At 54.1% G+C, this 21,637-nt stretch overlaps 1 protein-coding gene across 2 annotated transcripts in view; it reads left to right on the forward strand.

Annotated features, from left to right (window-relative positions):
• The window catches only part of fbn2b (fibrillin 2b), a 124,268-nt gene that overhangs the window by 55,853 nt on the left and 46,778 nt on the right, over positions 1–21,637 (forward strand). For both annotated transcript variants that reach the window (XM_042323054.1, XM_042323056.1), the window contains exons 10-11: positions 13,479–13,631; positions 14,345–14,584. In XM_042323054.1, coding sequence (XP_042178988.1) covers positions 13,479–13,631; positions 14,345–14,584 — 393 coding nt within the window. The remainder of the gene's footprint in view (positions 1–13,478; positions 13,632–14,344; positions 14,585–21,637) is intronic.

The following is a 21,637-nucleotide window of genomic DNA, read 5'->3' on the forward strand; positions in this document are numbered from 1 at the left end:
GAGAGGGAGCAGTGGGAAGAGAGGGGCAGTGGGAAGAGAGGTAGGAGTGGGAAGAGAGGGAGCAGTGGGAAGAGAGGGAGGAGTGGGAAGAGAGGGAGCAGAGGGAAGAGAGGGAGGATGGGGAAGAGAGGGAGCAGAGGGAAGAGAGGGAGGAGTGGGAAGAGAAGGAGCAGAGGGAAGAGAGGGAGGAGAGGGAAGAGAGGGAGGAGTGGGAAGAGAAGGAGGAGTGGGAAGAGAGGGAGGACTGGGAAGAGAAGGAGGAGTGGGAAGATTTGGGGAAGAGAAGGAGGAGTGGAAGAGAGGGAGCAGAGGGAAGAGAGGGAGGAGTGGGAAGAGAGGGAGGAGGGAAGAGAAGGAGGAGGGGAAGAGAGGAGCAGAGGGAAGAGAGGGAGGAGTAGGAAGAGAGGGAGCAGAGGGAAGAGAAGGAGGAGTGGGAAGTGAAGGAGGAGGGAAGAGAAGGAGGAGTGGCAAGAGGGAGCAGAGGGAAGAGAGGGAGCAGAGGGAAGAGAAGGAGGAGTAGGAAGTGAAGGAGGAGTAGGAAGAGAAGGAGGAGTGGCAAGAGGGAGCAGAGGGAAGAGAGGGAGCAGAGGGAAGTGAAGGAGGAGTGGGAAGAGAAGGAGGAGTGGGAAGTGAAGGAGGAGTGGGAAGTGAAGGAGGAGTGGCAAGAGGGAGCAGAGGGAAGAGAGGGAGCAGAGGGAAGAGAGGGAGGAGTAGGAAGTGAAGGAGCAGTAGGAAGAGAAGGAGGAGTGGGAAGTTAGGAAGAGAGGGAAGAGAAGGAGGAGTAGGAAGAGAGGGAAGTGAAGGAGAGTAGGAAGAGAGGGAAGAGAAGGAGGTGGGAAGAGAAGGAGGAGGGCAAGAGGGAGCAGAGGGAAGAGAGGGAGGAGTAGGAAGAGAGGGAGCAGAGGGAAGAGAGGGAGGAGAGGAAGAGAAGGAGCAGAGGGAAGAGAGGGAGGAGAGGGAAGAGAGGGAGGAGTGGGAAGAGAGGGAGGAGTGGGAAGAGAAGGAGGAGTGGGAAGAGAGGGAGGAGAGGGAAGAGAGGGAGGAGTGGGAAGAGAAGGAGGGTGGGAAGAGAGGGAGCAGAGGGAAGAGAGGGAGGAGTGGGAAGAGAAGGAGCAGAGGGAAGAGAGGGAGGAGAGGGAAGAGAGGGAGGAGTGGGAAGAGGGAGGAGTGGGAAGAGAAGGAGGAGTGGGAAGAGAGGGAGGAGAGGGAAGAGAGGGAGGAGTGGGAAGAGAAGGAGGAGGGAAGAGAGGGAGCAGAGGGAAGAGAGGGAGGAGTGGGAAGAGAGGGAGGGGGAAGAGAAGGAGGAGTGGGAAGAGAGGAGCAGAGGGAAGAGAGGGAGGAGTAGGAAGAGAGGGAGCAGAGGGAAGAGAAGGAGGAGTGGGAAGTGAAGGAGGAGTGGGAAGAGAAGGAGGAGTGGCAAGAGGGAGCAGAGGGAAGAGAGGGAGCAGAGGGAAGAGAAGGAGGAGTAGGAAGTGAAGGAGGAGTAGGAAGAGAAGGAGGAGGGCAAGAGGGAGCAGAGGGAAGAGAGGGAGCAGAGGGAAGTGAAGGAGGGAAGAGAAGGAGGAGTGGGAAGTGAAGGAGGAGGGAAGTGAAGGAGTGGCAAGAGGGAGCAGAGGGAAGAGAGGGAGCAGAGGGAGAGAGGGAGGAGTAGGAAGTGAAGGAGCAGTAGGAAGAGAAGGAGGAGGGAAGGAAGGAGGAGTAGGGAAGAGAGGGAAGAGAAGGAGGAGTAGGAAGAGAGGGAAGTGAAGGAGGAGTAGGAAGAGAGGGAAGAGAAGGAGGTGGGAAGAGAAGGAGGAGTGGCAAGAGGGAGCAGAGGGAAGAGAGGGAGGAGTAGGAAGAGAGGGAGCAGAGGGAAGAGAGGGAGCAGAGGGAAGAGAAGGAGGTGGGAAGAGAAGGAGGAGTGGCAAGAGGGAGCAGAGGGAAGAGAGGGAGGAGTAGGAAGAGAGGGAGCAGAGGGAAGAGAAGGAGGAGTGGGAAGAGAGGGAGCAGAGGGAGGAGTAGGAAGAGAGGGAGCAGAGGGAAGAGAAGGAGGAGTAGGAAAGAGAGGGAGCAGAGGGAGAGAGGGAGCAGAGGGAAGAGAGGGAGCAGAGGAAAAGAGAGGGAGCAGAGGGAAGAGAGGGAGGAGTGGGAAGAGAGGGAGCAGAGGGAGGAGTAGGAAGAGAGGGAGCAGAGGGAAGAGAGGGAGCAGTGGGAAGAGAGGGAGCAGAGGGAGAGAGGGAGCAGAGGGAAGAGAGGGAGCAGAGGAAAAAGAGAGGGAGCAGAGGGAAGAGAGGGAGGAGTGGGAAGAGAGGGAGCAGAGGGAGGAGTAGGAAGAGAGGGAGCAGAGGGAAGAGAGGGAGCAGTGGGAAGAGAGGGAGCAGAGGGAAGAGAAGGAGGAGTGGGAAGAGAGGGAGCAGAGGGAGGAGTAGGAAGAGAGGGAGCAGAGGGAAGAGAAGGAGGAGTAGGAAGAGAGGGAGCAGAGGGAGAGAGGGAGCAGAGGGAAGAGAGGGAGCAGAGGAAAAGAGAGGGAGCAGAGGGAAGAGAGGGAGGAGTGGGAAGAGAGGGAGCAGAGGGAGGAGTAGGAAGAGAGGGAGCAGAGGGAAGAGAGGGAGCAGAGGGAAGAGAAGGAGGTGGGAAGAGAAGGAGGAGTGGCAAGAGGGAGCAGAGGGAAGAGAGGGAGGAGTAGGAAGAGAGGGAGCAGAGGGAAGAGAAGGAGGAGTGGGAAGAGAGGGAGCAGAGGGAGGAGTAGGAAGAGAGGGAGCAGAGGGAAGAGAAGGAGGAGTAGGAAGAGAGGGAGCAGAGGGAGAGAGGGAGCAGAGGGAAGAGAGGGAGCAGAGGAAAAAGAGAGGGAGCAGAGGGAAGAGAGGGAGGAGTGGGAAGAGAGGGAGCAGAGGGAGGAGTAGGAAGAGAGGGAGCAGAGGGAAGAGAGGAGCAGTGGGAAGAGAGGGAGCAGAGGGAAGAGAGGGAGCAGAGGGAAGAGAGGGAGCAGAGGGAAGAGAGGGAGCAGAGGGAAGAGAGGGAGCAGAGGGAAGAGAGGGAGCAGAGGGAAGAGAGGGAAGAGAGGGAGGAGTGGGAAGAGAGGGAGGAGTGGGAAGAGAGGGAGCAGAGGGAAGAGAGGGAGCAGAGGGAAGAGAGGGAGCAGAGGGAAGAGAGGGAGCAGAGGGAGCAGAGGGAAGAGAGGGAGCAGAGGGAAGAGAGGGAGCAGTGGGAAGAGAGGGAGCAGAGGGAAGAGAGGGAAGAGAGGGAGCAGAGGGAAGAGAGGGAGGAGTGGGAAGAGAGGGAAGAGAGGAGCAGTGGGAAGAGAGGGAGCAGAGGGAAGAGAGGGAGGAGGGGAAGAGAGGGAGGAGTAGGAAGAGAGGGAGCAGAGGGAAGAGAGGGAACAGAGGGAAGAGAGGGAGCAGAGGGAAGAGAAGGAGGAGGGAAGAGAGGGAGCAGAGGGAGGAGTAGGAAGAGAGGGAGCAGAGGGAAGAGAAGGAGGAGTAGGAAGAGAGGGAGCAGAGGGAAGAGAGGGAGCAGAGGGAAGAGAGGGAGCAGAGGGAAGAGAGGGAGGAGTGGGAAGAGAGGGAGCAGAGGGAGGAGTAGGAAGAGAGGGAGCAGAGGGAAGAGAGGGAGCAGAGGGAAGAGAGGGAGCAGAGGGAAGAGAGGGAGCAGAGGGAAGAGAGGGAGCAGAGGGAAGAGAGGGAGCAGAGGGAAGAGAGGGAGCAGAGGGAAGAGAGGGAGGAGTGGGAAGAGAGGGAGGAGTGGGAAGAGAGGGAGCAGAGGGAAGAGAGGGAGCAGAGGGAAGAGAGGGAGCAGAGGGAAGAGAGGGAGCAGAGGGAAGAGAGGGAGCAGAGGGAAGAGAGGGAGCAGAGGGAAGAGAGGGAGCAGAGGGAAGAGAGGGAGCAGTGGGAAGAGAGGGAGCAGAGGGAAGAGAGGGAGCAGAGGGAAGAGAGGGAGGAGTGGGAAGAGAGGGAGGAGAGGGAAGAGAGGGAGCAGTGGGAAGAGAGGGAGCAGAGGGAAGAGAGGGAGGAGGGGAAGAGAGGGAGGAGTAGGAAGAGAGGGAGCAGAGGGAGCAGAGGGAAGAGAGGGAGGAGTAGGAAGAGAGGGAGCAGAGGGAGCAGAGGGAAGAGAGGGAGCAGTGGGAAGAGAGGGAGCAGAGGGAAGAGAGGGAGCAGAGGGAAGAGAGGGAGGAGTGGGAAGAGAGGGAGGAGTGGGAAGAGAGGGAGCAGAGGGAAGAGAGGGAGCAGTGGGAAGAGAGGGAGCAGAGGGAAGAGAGGGAGGAGGGGAAGAGAGCGAGGAGTAGGAAGAGAGGGAGCAGAGGGAGCAGAGGGAAGAGAGGGAGGAGTAGGAAGAGAGGGAGCAGAGGGAGCAGAGGGAAGAGAGGGAGCAGAGGGAAGAGAGGGAGCAGAGGGAAGAGAGGAGCAGAGGGAAGAGAGGGAGCAGAGGGAAGAGAGGGAGGAGTAGGAAGAGAGGGAGCAGAGGGAGCAGAGGGAAGAGAGGGAGCAGTGGGAAGAGAGGGAGCAGAGGGAAGAGAGGGAGGAGGGGGAAGAGAGGGAGGGAGGGAAGAGAGGGAGGAGTGGGAAGAGAGGGAGCAGAGGGAGCAGAGGGAGCAGAGGGAGCAGAGGGAAGAGAGGGAGCAGTGGGAAGAGAGGGAGCAGAGGGAGCAGTGGGAAGAGAGGGAGCAGGGAGCAGAGGGAGCAGAGGGAGCAGAGGGAGCAGAGGGAAGAGAGGGAGCAGTGGGAGCAGAGGGAGCAGAGGGAAGAGAGGGAGCAGTGGGAAGAGAGGGAGCAGAGGGAGCAGAGGGAAGAGAGGGAGCAGAGGGAAGAGAGGGAGCAGAGGGAGCAGAGGGAAGAGAGGGAGCAGTGGGAGCAGAGGGAGGAGTGGGAAGAGAAGGAGGAGTGGGAAGAGAGGGAGCAGTGGGAGCAGAGGGAGGAGGGGAAGAGAGGGAGCAGAGGGAGGAGAGGGAAGAGAAGGAGGAGGGAAGAGAGGGAGGAGAGGGGAAGAGAGGGAGCAGTGGGAGCAGAGGGAGGAGTGGGAAGAGAGGGAGGAGGGGGAAGAGAGGGAGCAGGAAGAGAGAGGCAGTGGGAAGAGAGGGAGAGTGGGAAGAGAGGGAGCAGAGGGAGGAGAGGGAAGAGAAGGAGGAGTGGGAAGAGAGGGAGCAGAGGGAGGAGAGGGAAGAGAGGGAGGAGTGGGAAGAGAAGGAGGAGTGGGAAGAGAGGGAGCAGAGGGAAGAGAGGGAGGAGTAGGAAGAGAGGGAGCAGAGGGAAGAGAAGGAGGAGTGGGAAGTGAAGGAGGAGTGGGAAGAGAAGGAGGAGTGGCAAGAGGGAGCAGAGGGAAGAGAGGGAGCAGAGGGAAGAGAAGGAGGAGTAGGAAGTGAAGGAGGAGTAGGAAGAGAAGGAGGAGTGGCAAGAGGGAGCAGAGGGAAGAGAGGGAGCAGAGGGAAGTGAAGGAGGAGTGGGAAGAGAAGGAGGAGTGGGAAGAGAAGGAGGAGTGGGAAGAGAGGGAGCAGAGGGAAGAGAGGGAGGAGTAGGAAGAGAGGGAGCAGAGGGAAGAGAAGGAGGAGTGGGAAGTGAAGGAGGAGTGGGAAGAGAAGGAGGTGGCAAGAGGGAGCAGAGGGAAGAGAGGGAGCAGAGGGAAGAGAAGGAGGAGTAGGAAGTGAAGGAGGAGTAGGAAGAGAAGGAGGAGGGCAAGAGGGAGCAGAGGGAAGAGAGGGAGCAGAGGGAAGTGAAGGAGGAGTGGGAAGAGAAGGAGGAGTGGGAAGTGAAGGAGGAGTGGGAAGTGAAGGAGTGGCAAGAGGGAGCAGAGGGAAGAGAGGGAGCAGAGGGAAGAGAGGGAGGAGTAGGAAGTGAAGGAGCAGTAGGAAGAGAAGGAGGAGTGGGAAGGGAAGGAGGAGTAGGAAGAGAGGGAAGAGAAGGAGGAGTAGGAAGAGAGGGAAGTGAAGGAGGAGTAGGAAGAGAGGGAAGAGAAGGAGGTGGGAAGAGAAGGAGGAGTGGCAAGAGGGAGCAGAGGGAAGAGAGGGAGGAGTAGGAAGAGAGGGAGCAGAGGGAAGAGAGGGAGCAGAGGGAAGAGAAGGAGGTGGGAAGAGAAGGAGGAGGGCAAGAGGGAGCAGAGGGAAGAGAGGGAGGAGTAGGAAGAGAGGGAGCAGAGGGAAGAGAGGGAACAGAGGGAAGAGAGGGAGCAGAGGGAAGAGAAGGAGGAGTGGGAAGAGAGGGAGCAGAGGGAGGAGTAGGAAGAGAGGGAGCAGAGGGAAGAGAAGGAGGAGTAGGAAGAGAGGGAGCAGAGGGAGAGAGGGAGCAGAGGGAAGAGAGGGAGCAGAGGAAAAGAGAGGGAGCAGAGGGAAGAGAGGGAGGAGTGGGAAGAGAGGGAGCAGAGGGAGGAGTAGGAAGAGAGGGAGCAGAGGGAAGAGAGGGAGCAGTGGGAAGAGAGGGAGCAGAGGGAAGAGAGGGAGCAGAGGGAAGAGAGGGAGCAGAGGGAAGAGAGGGAGCAGAGGGAAGAGAGGGAGCAGAGGGAAGAGAGGGAGCAGAGGGAAGAGAGGGAGCAGAGGGAAGAGAGGGAGGAGTGGGAAGAGAGGGAGGAGGGAAGAGAGGGAGCAGAGGGAAGAGAGGGAGCAGAGGGAAGAGAGGGAGCAGAGGGAAGAGAGGGAGCAGAGGGAGCAGAGGGAAGAGAGGGAGCAGAGGGAAGAGAGGGAGCAGTGGGAAGAGAGGGAGCAGAGGGAAGAGAGGGAGCAGAGGGAAGAGAGGGAGGAGTGGGAAGAGAGGGAGGAGAGGGAAGAGAGGGAGCAGTGGGAAGAGAGGGAGCAGAGGGAAGAGAGGGAGGAGTGGGAAGAGAGGGAGGAGTAGGAAGAGAGGGAGCAGAGGGAACAGAGGGAAGAGAGGGAGCAGAGGGAAGAGAAGGAGGAGTGGGAAGAGAGGGAGCAGAGGGAGGAGTAGGAAGAGAGGGAGCAGAGGGAAGAGAAGGAGGAGTAGGAAGAGAGGGAGCAGAGGGAAGAGAGGGAGCAGAGGGAAGAGAGGGAGCAGAGGGAAGAGAGGGAGGAGGGAAGAGAGGGAGCAGAGGGAGGAGTAGGAAGAGAGGGAGCAGAGGGAAGAGAGGGAGCAGTGGGAAGAGAGGGAGCAGAGGGAAGAGAGGGAGCAGAGGGAAGAGAGGGAGCAGAGGGAAGAGAGGGAGCAGAGGGAAGAGAGGGAGCAGAGGGAAGAGAGGGAGCAGAGGGAAGAGAGGGAGGAGTGGGAAGAGAGGGAGGAGTGGGAAGAGAGGGAGCAGAGGGAAGAGAGGGAGCAGAGGGAAGAGAGGGAGCAGAGGGAAGAGAGGGAGCAGAGGGAAGAGAGGGAGCAGAGGGAAGAGAGGGAGCAGTGGGAAGAGAGGGAGCAGAGGGAAGAGAGGGAAGAGAGGGAGCAGAGGGAAGAGAGGGAGGAGTGGGAAGAGAGGGAGGAGAGGGAAGAGAGGGAGCAGTGGGAAGAGAGGGAGCAGAGGGAAGAGAGGGAGGAGTGGGAAGAGAGGGAGGAGAAGGAAGAGAGGGAGCAGAGGGAGCAGAGGGAAGAGAGGGAGGAGTAGGAAGAGAGGGAGCAGAGGGAGCAGAGGGAAGAGAGGGAGCAGTGGGAAGAGAGGGAGCAGAGGGAAGAGAGGGAGCAGAGGGAAGAGAGGGAGGAGTGGGAAGAGAGGGAGGAGTGGGAAGAGAGGGAGCAGAGGGAAGAGAGGGAGCAGTGGGAAGAGAGGGAGCAGAGGGAAGAGAGGGAGGAGTGGGAAGAGAGCGAGGAGTAGGAAGAGAGGGAGCAGAGGGAGCAGAGGGAAGAGAGGGAGGAGTAGGAAGAGAGGGAGCAGAGGGAGCAGAGGGAAGAGAGGGAGGAGTAGGAAGAGAGGGAGCAGAGGGAAGAGAGGGAGCAGAGGGAAGAGAGGGAGCAGAGGGAAGAGAGGGAGGAGTAGGAAGAGAGGGAGCAGAGGGAGCAGAGGGAAGAGAGGGAGCAGTGGGAAGAGAGGGAGCAGAGGGAAGAGAGGGAGGAGGGGAAGAGAGGGAGGAGGGAAGAGAGGGAGGAGTGGGAAGAGAGGGAGCAGAGGGAGCAGAGGGAGCAGAGGGAGCAGAGGGAAGAGAGGGAGCAGTGGGAAGAGAGGGAGCAGAGGGAGCAGTGGGAAGAGAGGGAGCAGTGGGAGCAGAGGGAGCAGAGGGAGCAGAGGGAGCAGAGGGAAGAGAGGGAGCAGTGGGAGCAGAGGGAGCAGAGGGAGCAGTGGGAAGAGAGGGAGCAGAGGGAGCAGAGGGAAGAGAGGGAGCAGAGGGAAGAGAGGGAGCAGAGGGAGCAGAGGGAAGAGAGGGAGCAGTGGGAGCAGAGGGAGGGAGTGGGAAGAGAAGGAGGAGTGGGAAGAGAGGGAGCAGTGGGAGCAGAGGGAGGAGTGGGAAGAGAGGGAGCAGAGGGAGGAGAGGGAAGAGAAGGAGGAGTGGGAAGAGAGGGAGGAGTGGGAAGAGAGGGAGCAGTGGGAGCAGAGGGAGGAGGGGGAAGAGAGGGAGGAGAGGGAAGAGAGGGAGCAGTGGGAAGAGAGGGAGGAGTGGGAAGAGAGGGAGCAGAGGGAGGAGAGGGAAGAGAAGGAGGAGGGAAGAGAGGGAGCAGAGGGAGGAGAGGGAAGAGAGGGAGCAGAGGGAGGAGAGGGAAGAGAAGGAGGAGGGAAGAGAGGGAGCAGAGGGAGGAGAGGGAAGAGAGGGAGGAGTGGGAAGAGAGGGAGCAGAGGGAGGAGAGGGAAGAGAAGGAGGAGTGGGAAGAGAGGGAGCAGAGGGAGGAGAGAGGGAAGAGAGGGAGGAGTGGGAAGAGAGGGAGCAGAGGGAGGAGAGGGAAGAGAAGCAGAGGGAAGAGAGGGAGCAGTGGGAAGAGAAGGAGGATTGGGAAGAGAGGGAGGAATGGGAAGAGAGGGAGCAGAGGGAAGAGAGGGAGCAGAGGGAAGAGAGGGAGCAGAGGGAAGCCCTCTCTTCCGAGGGAGCAGAGGGAAGAGAGGGAGCAGAGGGAAGAGAGGGAGGAATGGGAAGAGAGGGAAGAGAGGGAGGAGTAGGAAGAGAGGGAGGAGTAGGAAGAGAGGGAGCAGAGGGAAGAGAGGGAGCAGAGGGAAGAGAGGGAGCAGAGGGAAGAGAGGGAGCAGCCCCCCTCCTCCCCCATCCACCAGATTACATGAAGTGAGCGGGGGGCTCCAGGTCCAGGAATGTCAACTCTAGCAGCATAGCGTGGAGAAGCAGACCAGAGGGACATGTTGAGCCCAACACTAATCAGCCCTAATGCCCCGTCCGTCACAATGTGAAAACCCAGTCTGTAAAAGAGAAAGCATGCGTTTGTGTGGATTGCTATAGACTAGCTAGCTACGGGTCTGGTTCCCATTGAAGTTATCATCATCCCCATCACCATTTTCCCTTTCTCCCCCTCTCTGCTCCCATATTCCCACCCATCCTCCCCCAATCATGCCCCCAGCTAGGTTGGTCCTAGGGAGGGAGCCAGGGAGTGATGAGGGAAGCAAGGGGGAAAGTTTGGCTGTACACCCTAGACACACAGCTTCTCATGTATAATATAATTGGCCAGGATTGCTCCACATGGAACTGGTTAATTCCAGACTGCTGCCTCATTAGCAAAGTTAATCAACTTGTACTCCCCGTTCCCCCTTCATATCTCTTCCCCCCCATCCTTCCTCCTGCCCCCCTTCCCCCTGCCCCTCTGTTTCCCCCTCCCCTTCCCCTCTCTTTCCCTCTATTTCCCCCCCTATTTCCCCCCCCCTCTTTCCCCCTGCCCCTCTATTCCCCCTGCCCCTCTATTTCCCCTGCCCCTCTATTTCCCCCTGCCCCTCTCTTCCCCTGCCCCTCTATTTCCCCTGCCCCCTCTCTTCCCCTGCCCCTCTCTTCCTCCTGCCCCTCTCTTCCCCTGCCCCTCTATTTCCCCTGCCCCTCTATTTTCCCTGCCCCTCTCTTCCTCCTGCCCCTCTCTTCCCCCCCTGCCCCTCTATTTCCTGCCCCCCCTGCCCCTCTATTTCCCCCTCTCTTCCTCCTGCCCCTCTCTTCCCCTGCCCCTCTCTTTCCCCTGCCCCTCTCTTCCCCTGCCCCTCTATTTCCCCTGCCCTTCTCTTCCTCCTGCCCCTCTCTTCCCCTGCCCCTCTATTTCCCCTGCCCCTCTATTTCCCCTGCCCCTCTATTTCCCCTGCCCCTCTCTTCCCCTGCCCCTCTCTTCCTCCTGCCCCTCTCTTCCTGCCCCCTATTTCCCCTCTCTTCCCCTGCCCTCTCTTCCCCTGCCCCTCTCTTCCTTCTGCCCCTCTCTTCCTCCTGCCCCTCTCTTCCCCTGCCCCTCTATTTCCCCTGCCCCTCTCTTCCTCCTATTTCCCCCTCTCTTTCCCCCTGCCCCTCTATTTCCCCTGCCCCTCTCTTCCTCCTGCCCCTCTCTTCCTCCTGCCCCTCTCTTCCCCTGCCCCTCTATTTCCCCTGCCCCTCTCTTCCTCCTGCCCCTCTCTTCCTCCTGCCCCTCTCTTCCCCTGCCCCTCTCTTCCCCTGCCCCTCTATTTCCCCTGCCCCTCTCTTCCTCCTGCCCCTCTCTTCCTTCTGCCCCTCTATTTCCCCTGCCCTTCTGTACCTCCTGCCCCTCTCTTCCTCCTGCCCCTCTCTTCCTCCTGCCCCTCTCTTCCCCTGCCCCTCTCTTCCTCCTGCCCCTCTCTTCCTCTTGCCCCTCTCTTCCTCCTGCCCCTCTCTTTCCCCTGCCCCTCTCGTCCTCCTGCCCCTCTCTTTCCCCTGCCCCTCTCTTTCCCCTCTCTTTCTCCTGCCCCTCTCTTTCCCCTCTCTTCCTCCTGCCCCTCTCTTTTCCCTGGCCCTCTCTTCCTCCTGCCCCTCTCTTTCCCCTGCCCCTCTCTTCCTCCTGCCCCTCTCTTTCCCCTGCCCCTCTCTTCCTCCTGCCCTCTCTTTTCCCCTGCCCCTCTCTTCCCCTGCCCCTCTATTTCCCTTGCCCCTCTCTTCCTCCTGCCCCTCTCTTCCTCCTGCCCCTCTCTTTTCCCTGCCCCTCTCTTCCTCCTGCCACTCTCTTCCTCCTGCCCCTCTCTTTCCCCTCTCTTCCTCCTGCCCCTCTCTTCCTCCTGCCCCTCTCTTTCCCCTCTCTTCCTCCTGCCCCCTCTTCCTCCTGCCCCTCTCTTTCCCCTCTCTTCCTCCTGCCCCTCTCTTCCTCCTGCCCCTCTCTTCCTCCTGCCCCTCTCTTCCTCCTGCCCCTCTCTTTCCCCCTCTCTTTCCCCTGCCCCTCTCTTCCTCCTGCCCCTCTCTTCCCCTGCCCCTCTCTTCCTCCTGCCCCTCTCTTCCTCCTGCCCCTTCTCCTTCCTTCTCCTGCCCCTCTATTCCTCCTGCCCCTCTCTTTCCCCTCTCTTTGCCCCCTGCCCCTCTCTTCCTCCTGCCCCTCTCTTTCCCCTCTCTTCTTCCTGCCCCTCTCTTCCTCCTGCCCCTCTCTTTCCCCTGCCCCTCTCTTCCTCCTGCCCCTCTCTTCCCCTGCCCCTCTCTTTGCCCCCCTGCCCCTCTCTTCCCCTGCCCCTCTCTTTCCCCTGCCCCTCTCTTCCTCCTGCCCCTCTCTTTCCCCTGCCCCTCTCTTCCTCCTGCCCCTCTCTCTTCCCCTGCCCCCCTCTCTTCCTCCTGCCCCTCTCTTCCTCCTGCCCCTCTCTTTCCCCTGCCCCTCTCTTTCCCCTGCCCTCTCTTTCCCCTGCCCCCTCTCTTTCCCCTGCCCCTCTCTTCCTCCTGCCCCTCTCTTCCCCTGCCCCTCTCTTTACCCCTGCCCCTCTCTTCCTCCTGCCCCTCTCTTTCCCCTCTCTTCTTCCTGCCCCTCTCTTCCTCCTGCCCCTCTCTTTTCCCCTGCCCCTCTCTTCCTCCTGCCCCTCTTTCCCCTCTCTTCCCCTGCCCCTCTCTTCCTCCTGCCCCTCTCTTTCCCCTCTCTTCTTCCTGCCCCTCTCTTCCTCCTGCCCCTCTCTTTCCTGCCCCCCTGCCCCTCTCTTCCTCCTGCCCCTCTCTTTCCCCTCTCTTCTTCCTGCCCCTCTCTTCCTCCTGCCCCTCTCTTTCCCCTGCCCCTCTCTTTCCTCCTGCCCCTCTCTTCCCCTGCCCCTCTCTTTCCCCTGCCCCTCTCTTCCTCCCCCTGCCCCTCTCTTCCTGCCCCTCTCCCCTCTTTCCCCCTGCCCCTCTCCTGCCCCCTCTTTCCCCTGCCCCTCTCTTTCCCCCTGCCCCTCTCTTCCTGCCCCTCTCTTTCCCCTGCCCCTCTCTTCCTCCTGCCCCTCTCTTTCCCCTGCCCCTCTCTTCCTCCTGCCCCTCTCTTTCCCCTGCCCCTCTCTTTCCCCCTGCCCCTGCCCCTCTTTCCCCTGCCCCTCTCTTTCCTCCTGCCCCTCTCTTTCCCCCCCCTGCCCCTCTCTTTCCCCTGCCCCTCTCTTTCCCCTGCCCCTCTCTTTCCCCCTGCCCCTCTCTTCCTCCTGCCCCTCTCTTTCCCCTCTTGCCCCTCTCTTTCCCCTGCCCTCTCTTTTCCTTTCCCCTGCCCCTCTCTTTCCCTTTCCCCTCTCTTTCCCCTGCCCCTCTCTTTCCCCTCTCTTTCCCCTGCCCCTCTCTTTTCCCCCTCCCCCCTCTCTTTCCCCTGCCCCTCTCTTTCCCCTGCCCCCTTTCCCCTGCCCCTCTCTTTCCCCTGCCCCTCTCTTTCCCCTGCCCCTCTCTTGCCCCTGCCTTCTCTCTTTCCCCCTGCCCCTCTCTTTCCTCCTTCCCCCTCTTTCCTGCCCCTCTCTTTCTTCCTTCCCCCCTCTCTTTCCTCCTCCCCCCCTCTCTTTCCCCTGCCCCTGCCTTTCCCTCTTTCCCCTGCCCCTCTCTTTCCCCTGCCCCCTCTTCCTCCTGCCCCTCTCTTTTCCCCTGCCCCTCTCTTTCCCCTGCCCCTCTCTTTCCCCCTGCCCCTCTCTTTCCTCCTGCCCCTCTCTTTCCCCTGCCTCTCTTTCTTTCCCCTTCCCCCTCTCTTTCCCCCTGCCCCTCTCTTTCCCCTGCCCCTCTCTTTCCCCTGCCCCTCTCTTTCCCCCTGCCCCTCTCTTTCCCCCTGCCCCTCTCTTTCCCCCTGCCCCTCTCTTCCCCCTGCCCCCCTCTATTCCCCCTGCCCCCGCAACCACACCTCTATCCCCACTCCCTATATCATCTGTGTGGTAGGGAGGTGCTTGTCAGGCGTTTTTGTGCTGAAGGCTTCTGAATTTTCTTGTGATCCTCAAGAATGTACAAACACCTGTTTCCTTTCACAACCGTACAGTGTGCCAGTAGAAACGGTCTGTGAACCACATGAAGTGAAACACTGCAGTATTGTGTTTATACTTGGTCACCAGAGTATTTACAGTATGTTAAAGCATGTGCATTATAACATGGTCTGCATAAAGGTGAAAACGGAACAGTAGATTTTCTACATGATCTGAAAGTCAGCCGTGTTACAACACAGGTCATGAGTGATCTGAGTGACTCACCGTAAAGCATACTGACCCCTCTTCCCATCTCCCTTTCTCTCCCCTTCTCCCTCCATCCTCTCCCCCCTCAGACCAGCGTGTGGGCACGTGTTTCTCGGCGTTGGCGAACGGGCGCTGTGCGGGTGACCTGCAGGGCCAGTATACCAAGATGCAGTGCTGCTGTGACACGGGCCGCTGCTGGGCTTCTGGACAGATCCCTGAGATGTGCCCTGTCAGGGGATCCGGTGTGTACACACACACACACACACACACACACACACACTTATACTTATACCACTACTGACCCACAGTCCTAAGGGAGTCCAACCTCCCTTTTGCATATCAATGGCAAGAGTTATTTTTTACATGTGTTATGAATGAACAGCTTGGACAGCTTGGATTATACATAAAGAACCTGCCATTTAACTGACTATGTAAATAATTCACGATCCCACATCCCCTCGCTGTGGGAAAGGGGCTGAAGAGGATGACATCATGACTAAAAACCGAAGGAGAACGATGGAAGAGATCTGGGTGAAGACCATGGCCCTGGCCTCATCCATCTAGCTCACCTACTGCATGTCTATTCCCCTGTGAGAGTGTGTGTTTTCATACTAATTACTTTCATGCATTTGTGATTGTATGAATGAGTGCCAAGCTGTACTCTCACACACACACACAACACACACAGCCTTCATTCCCACCACTCATTATGGTGGGAGGCCTCCCTTTAGCTACTTCCTCCTCTGGGGTTCAGTCAGTGTGTGTGTGTGTTCATACATCCCATCTTTCCAGCCATAATCATGTCCAGGCATTGTTCCAGTGTGTGACTTTATGCAACCATACTGGTACCGTATACCATCAAAATAAGTCAAACTGACCCAAACCATGACAAAACATACATGTCATTTTCATTGAAGATAACCAATATGAACCCTTTCTATCCTTTTCCTCATAGATGAGTACAGAAGGCTGTGCATCGAGGGGGTGCCCCATGGAACAGGTAACGGAGGTTTCCCCCACGGAGTCTTCCCCCACGGCCACGGTTACAGCTACGGCTACAAACTCAACCCCCACGGGCCTAACGGAAATGGTCACCATGGCAACGGAGGAGGAATCGGAGGAGGAGGAATCGGAGGAGGGGGACAGGGAGGAGGAGGCAATGGTTTTGGAGGAAACGGCGGCGGGCGTAATATCGGTGAGTTGGTTGGGCCACGACAAGTGTCCATAGAGTAGTGTTGCATTATTAGCCTGTGGTTTTAACTTTTGTAACAGAGATATTAGAGTGTTTAAAACCTCTCAATTTTTGCCTAAAATGACATACCCAAATTTAACTGCCTGTAGCTCAGGACCTGAAGCAAGGGTATGCATATTCTTGATACCATTTGAAAGGAAACAAGTTTGTGGAAATGTTAATTTAATGTAGGAGAATAACACATTAGATCTGGTAAAAGATAATACAAAGATAAAAACATGCAGTTTTTTGTACCATCATACTTGAAATGCAGAGAAAGGCCAAAATGTACTATTCAAATCCAGGCCCAATTTAGACTTTGGCCACTAGTTGCAGCAGTGTATGTGCAAAGTTTTAGACTGATCCAATGAACCATTGAATATCTGTTCAAAATGTGGTATCAAGACTGCCCAAATGTGCCTAATTGGTTTATTCATACATTTTTAAGTTCATAATTGTGCACTCTCCTCAAACAATAGTATGGTATTATTTCACTGTAATAGCTATTGTAATTTGGACAGTGCAGTTAAATTCTTGTTAATCTAAGCTTTCTGCCCCTATCAGATATGTCTATGTCCTGGGAAATTATTTTGTTTCTTTTGTTTCTTACAACCTCATGCTAATCACATTAGCCTACGTTAGCTCAACCATCCCGCGGGGGGGACACCGATCCTGTAGAGGTTTTAACAAACTATAGTTTTGGCAAGTCGGTTAGGACATCTACTTTGTGCATGACACGTAATTTTTCCATCAAATTTTAATGTTAATTCACTGTATCACAATTCCAGTGGATCAGAAGTTTACATACACTAAATTGACTGTGCCTTTAAACAGCTTGGAAAATTCCAGAAATTGTCATGACTTTAGAAGCTTCTGATAGGCTAATAGACATCATTTGAGTCAATTGGAGGTGTACCTGTGGATGTATTTCAAGGCCTACCTTCAAACTCAGTGCCTCTTTGCTTGACATCATGGGAAAATCAAAAATCAGCCAAGACCTCAGAAAAAAAATTGTAGACCTCCACAAGTCTGGTTCATCCTTGGGAGCAATTTCCAAATGCCTGAAGGTACCACGTTCATCTGTACAAACAATAGTACGCAAGTATAAACACCATAGAACCATGCAGCCATCATGCCGCTCAGGAAGGAGACGGGTTCTGTCTCCTAGAGATGAACGTACTTTGGTGCAAAAAGGGCAAATCAATCCCAGAACAAAGAACCTTGTGAAGATGCTGGAGGAAACAGGTACAAAAGTATCTATATCCACAGTAAAACGAGTCCGATATCGACTTTACCTGAAAGGCCGCTCAGCAAGGAAGAAGCCACTGCTCCAAAACAGCCATTATAAAGCCAGACTATGTTTTGTAACTGCACATGGGGACAAAGATCGTACTTTTTGGAGAAATGTCCTCTGGTCTGATGAAACAAAAATAGAACTGTTTGGCCATTATGACCATCGTTATGTTTGGAGGAAAAAGGGTGAGGCCTGCAAGCTGAAGAACACCATCCCAACCGTGAAGCACGGGGGGACTGGAGGGACTGGTGCACAAAATAGATGGTGCCATGAGGAAGGAAAATTATGTGGATATATTGAAGCAACATCAAGACATCAGTCAGGACACGCAAATGGGTCTTCCAAATGGACAATGACACCAAGCATACTTCCAAAGTTATAGCAAAATGGATTAAGGACAACAAGGTAAAGGTATTGTAGTGGTCATCACAATGCCCTGACCTCAATCCTATAGGAAATGTGTGGGCAGAACTCAAAAAGTGTGTGTGAACAAAGAGGCCTTACAAACCTGACTCAGTTACACCAGCTCTGTCAGGAGGAATGGGCCAAAATTCACCCAACTTATTGTGGAAGCTTGTGGAAGGCTACCCAAAACATTTGACCCAAGTTAAACAATTTAAATGCAATGCTACCAAATACTAATTGAGTGTATGTAAACTTCTGACCCACTGGGAATGTGATGAAAGAAATAAAAGCTGAAAGTCATTATGTCTACTATTATTCTGACATTTCACATTCTTAAAATAAAGTGATGATCCTAACTGACCAAAGACAGGGAATTTTTACTAGGATTAAATGCCTTGTATACAGGGTCAGTTCCAATAGCAGTATTTGCAATGTGCAGGGATCCTTGAGATAAAGAGGTAGATATGTATAGTGGTAAGGTGACTAGGCATCAGGATATACACTACATGACCAAAAGTATGTAGACACCTGCGGGGAGTTGCTTCCTTTCAGTAACAAGAGCATTAGTGAGATCGGCCACTGATGTTGAGCGATTAGGCCTGGCTCGCCCTCGGTGTTCCAATTCATCCAAAAGGTGTTCGATGAGGTTGAGATCAGGGCTCTGAGCAGGCCAGTCAAGTTCTTCCACACCGATCTCGACAAACCATTTCTGTATGGACCTCACTTTGTGCATGGGAGCATTGTCATGCTGAAACAGAAAAGGGCCTTCCACAAACTGTTGCTACAAATTTGGATGCATGGAATCGTCTATAATGTCATTGTTTGCTGTAGCGTTAAGATTTTCCTTCACTGGAACTAAGGGCCCTAGCCCAAACCATGAAAAACAGCCACAGAACATTATTCCTCCTCCACCAAACTTTACAGTTGGCACTATGCATTCGGGGAGGTAGCGTTCTCCTGGCATCCGCCAAACCCAGATTTGTCCTTCAGAATTCCAGATGGTGAAGCTTGATTCTTGTCATGAACCGGCTCAAAGCCCGTAACAAAAGGGAGACAACGTGGAGATAAGGTGTAACATAATAAATATATATTAACTAAAGCAACTAAGGAAAATATACAATGGTGTGTGTAATCAGTAATCAGTAGTGTAAGTGAGTGTTTTGCATGCATGAATGTGATAATGCAGGGTGTTGAAAAGATGCTAAAGCTAACTCAAAAACCACCAAGAAACACAACAAAATCCATAAAGGTGTCTGCATGGAGAGAGTCTCCTCCATGAATGGGGAAGTGGTGTATTTATCCTGAGAGACACCGGGCCCAGGTGTTTCCCATGTAGCGGACGACCCTCCCAACTCCGCCCACCAGCATCCTAATAAGGAAACAACAAAGAGAGAATACGGCAGACAGAGTGGGAGGGTCATCACATTCCCCCCCATAAAACCGGGGACCAACAAGGGCCCCGGAACAAGAACACAGCCCTCTGCGTCCCAACTTGACACAGCTTCTGCGTCCCAAATTGATGAGGGGTACGTGTTCACTTACAATTTGCCCCAGCCAACCTCCTCCCCAAACCTCAGCAACATTTAAGAGAAAAGAAGAAAAAACCAGGAGGGAGCAGACAGGACAGAGAGAACATGACAATACGAACAATGGTCAGTCACGTAAACATTTAGGAACAGGGCGCACGAGAGAGCGCATCAGTAATCACGTTTTCAGTCCCCCGGATGTGCCGCACATCGAGATGGAATGATTGTAAAAATAAACACCATCGCATTATCCTCTGGTTTGGACACATCATGGACCTCAATTAAAGTGAGGGGGTTATGGTCGGTGTAGACCACAATACCCCCGACCCGACATACACTTCCAAATGAGTGCTAGCACTTCCTTTTCAATAACCGAATAGTTCAACTGATAATGGTTAAACTGTTTAGAAAAGAAACAGGCCTCTCAACCCCAGACATATCTGCTGGCAGCAAAACCTGCACCGACTTGATCAACACAGTCCTCCATCCGAGGAAGAGGAAAAGAATCTGGCTTTGTGACACTGTTTACCTTACGGTAGTCCGTACAAAAACGGTTTGTTCCATCCGGTTTACTGACCAAGATACAGGGAGAAGCCCAACTGGAGAAAGAAGGCTCTGATATCTTACTCTCCAGCATGTACCTGACCTCAGCATCTAGACAACGTAGTTTCTCTGAAGAAACTCTATAGGACCGCTGACGAATGGGGTCAGCACCTCCAATGTCAATATCATGTTCTATTAAGTTTGTACGTGTAGGTGTATCAGAAAACAAACCTGGAAATCTCTGAATCAGACCAACCATCTCTTTCCGCCCATCAACAGGTAGGTGAGTGAGAAGACTGTCTAAAATATCCAGTGTTTCTAAATTTTTCAATCTACCCTGCAATATACAATCGTCAGGACCAGGAACATCTTCCTCCTCATGCACAGATCTAGCACGACAAGAACCCAAGGAAACAACGGTATCAGCCAAAAGAACAGGTTTACCGTCCTCTGTAGAATCCCACTGTTCAGTCTCAGAGGAACGTGCATAATAGGGTTAACAGATTTACATGGCACAGCTGGTGTGCTTTCCTCTGTTCTAGAGTGGCAACTAGAAAATTTTGCTCAGTGTACTGGCGCACCACTGTATATGGACCTTGAAACTTGGCTTGAAAAGGAGAACCAACAATTGGCAGCAGAGTAAGAACCTGGTCACCCGGACTAAAGTGACGAGGCTCAGTTCGGCGATCAAATATGCCCTTCATCCTCTCCTGTGAAGATGATAACTTCTCCTTAGCCATTTCACCGGCGGCGTACAGGCGTCGCCGGAATTCACACACATACGATAACAGGGACTGAGGAGGCTCGGGAGACTTCCAGTCATCCTGGAGAACAGATAAAAGTCCACGAACCCTATGTCCAAACACAAGGTCATTTGGACTGAAACCCGTGCTCTCCTGTGAAACCTCCCTAGCGGCTAACAGTAACCAAGGCAACCCCTCCTCCCAATACTTATCCATCTCAGTACAATAAGCTCTCAACAAAGACTTAAGTGTTTGATGGAAACGTTCCAGTGCTCCTTGACTTTGCACGTGATAGGCGCTAGACAAATTGTGTTTAATATGGAGCTGTTGCAGAACCTGACTAAACACATTAGAGGTGAAATTAGATCCTTGATCACTCTGAATGACCTTAGGGATTCCAAACAATGAGAGAAACTGAGTCAAAGCTTTTAACACAGAGTTAGTCGTGATAGATCGGAGAGGATAGGCAGCAGGAAACCTAGTGGTCTGACACATCACAGTGAACAGGTAACTGCTACCCTTTTTAGAACGAGGCAGAGGACCCACACAGTCAATAATCAGATACTCAAAAGTTTGGCTGGGTACAGGAATAGGAAACAAGGGTACCGGCTTAATAGCTTGATTAGGCTTACCAGTTAATTGACAGGTGTGACAAGTTTTGATAAAATCAGAAACATCCCTCTTTAATCTAGGCCAAAAGAAATGTCTTAATATGCGATTGTAGGTTTTCCTCACCCCCATATGTCCAGCAACGTCGCTGTGAGAAGTTTCCAACACCAACTCATGAAGCTTAACTGGTACAACAACCTACCTAATTGCCTCCCCCAAAAAACAACTATCATGAGACACCCACTTTCTCATCAGGACATCCTCTTGGAGAAAATAGCCATGGGCGACATCTCCCAACTGTTCTACAGGCACAATTTGGTCACGCAACTCTTCTAACGTGGGGGTCATCCCGTTGCGCATTGATTAGATCTGAGCGGGTTACAGATAACGGAACAGGGAAAACAGTGACATACTTCTTTGTATTATTATCATTAGTCGGCGCAGTGACCAGTTCGCCACGGCTCATAGAACGTGTCACTGCACACGCAGAGAACACCTCTGGGAAACTCTGTACACTCATCAGGAATCCCAACAAATGACGGCTTGGTGGAAACCACTAGAGATGGAAACACGACAGGCCATACACGCTCACCAGCCAAGTTATTCCCAAGGATAACGTCGATACCCTCAATAGGCAACGAAGGACGCACCCCCACAACAACTTCACCCTTCACCAGCCCACAATCCAACATCAGTTTATGCAATGGAACTGACAGAGTGTTCAAACCTATTCCCCTAATTAGAACACTATTCCCCGAATCAGTCTCAGCAGAAAAGGGTAACACAGACTCCAACACAAATGATTCAGAGGCACCTGTGTTTCTGGATCTTCACTGGCACTAGGTCTTTACTTCCTAACATAGACACAAAACCTTCCATAATGAAATGTAAATAGTCTGGATCAATATGGACTTTCACATTGTCCTGGGCCTGAGGAAATGAGTCATGAGTGAACTGATGTGGAACAGGTGCAGCTAACGCGGTAGGCTTAGATTTAGCGTAAGCACCCTTTGACCTGAGAAGTGGACATTCGTTTTTCCAATGACCTGAACCTTGACAGTAGTGACACTCCTGCTCAAAGTCAGCTTTACCATGGGAGTCAGGCTCAACCCTAGTTGAATAGAACTCTCCCCGTAAACCAAAGTATCTCGGTGAGCGAAGCCCAAATCTATCCGAACGCCCCCACTCTTTCCGAATACGGGGCTCTGCAAAGACACTTGTGAGTCAACAAATACTCGTCCGCCAAAACCGCAGCTTCAGCGACATTCTTTACTTTGTTCGTTAATATACGTGGCAATACGATCATGAATTGTGTCCTTAAATTGCTGATCACACAGCCCTTGGAAAGTCACAACTGCAGAGGCGGAACACCAGCGATGAAACTGTAAAGATAATTGTCACGCAAACTCAACATGAGTCTGCTTATCATCCCTTTTTAAAGTTCTAAATCGTTGGCGGTAAGCCTCAGGGACAAATTCATAAATCTGTAACACAGCTGTTTTAACTTTATCATATCTGGCACTGTTGGCTACACTAAGAGCTGAATGTGCTTCCTGCGCTTTACCAGTCAGCACACACTGCAACATTAAAGTGTGGTCAGAATCAGGCCAACTCCTAGCATCAGCAACCCACTCAAACAACGAAAAGAATGTCTCAGGGTCCTTTTCATTAAACTGAGGCAATAACCGTAAGTTCCCAACAATATCAAATATCTCTGGTGCACGACCAAAAGAGGAACTACCCCTAGGTAAATCTGGGTCACCTTCCCAGAACAAACTCTCCCCTGAGATCTTTCCTTCCCTAACCAACTCTATACGTTCTTGTTGCAACTTGATTTTAGCACGGTCCATCTCTTGTTTAAATGCCAATTCCTTTTCAAACTTTACACGATCATGCT

The sequence above is a fragment of the Oncorhynchus tshawytscha genome, linkage group LG06 (assembly GCF_018296145.1).
Source record: "Oncorhynchus tshawytscha isolate Ot180627B linkage group LG06, Otsh_v2.0, whole genome shotgun sequence".
NCBI classification, from domain to species: Eukaryota; Metazoa; Chordata; class Actinopteri; order Salmoniformes; family Salmonidae; genus Oncorhynchus; species Oncorhynchus tshawytscha.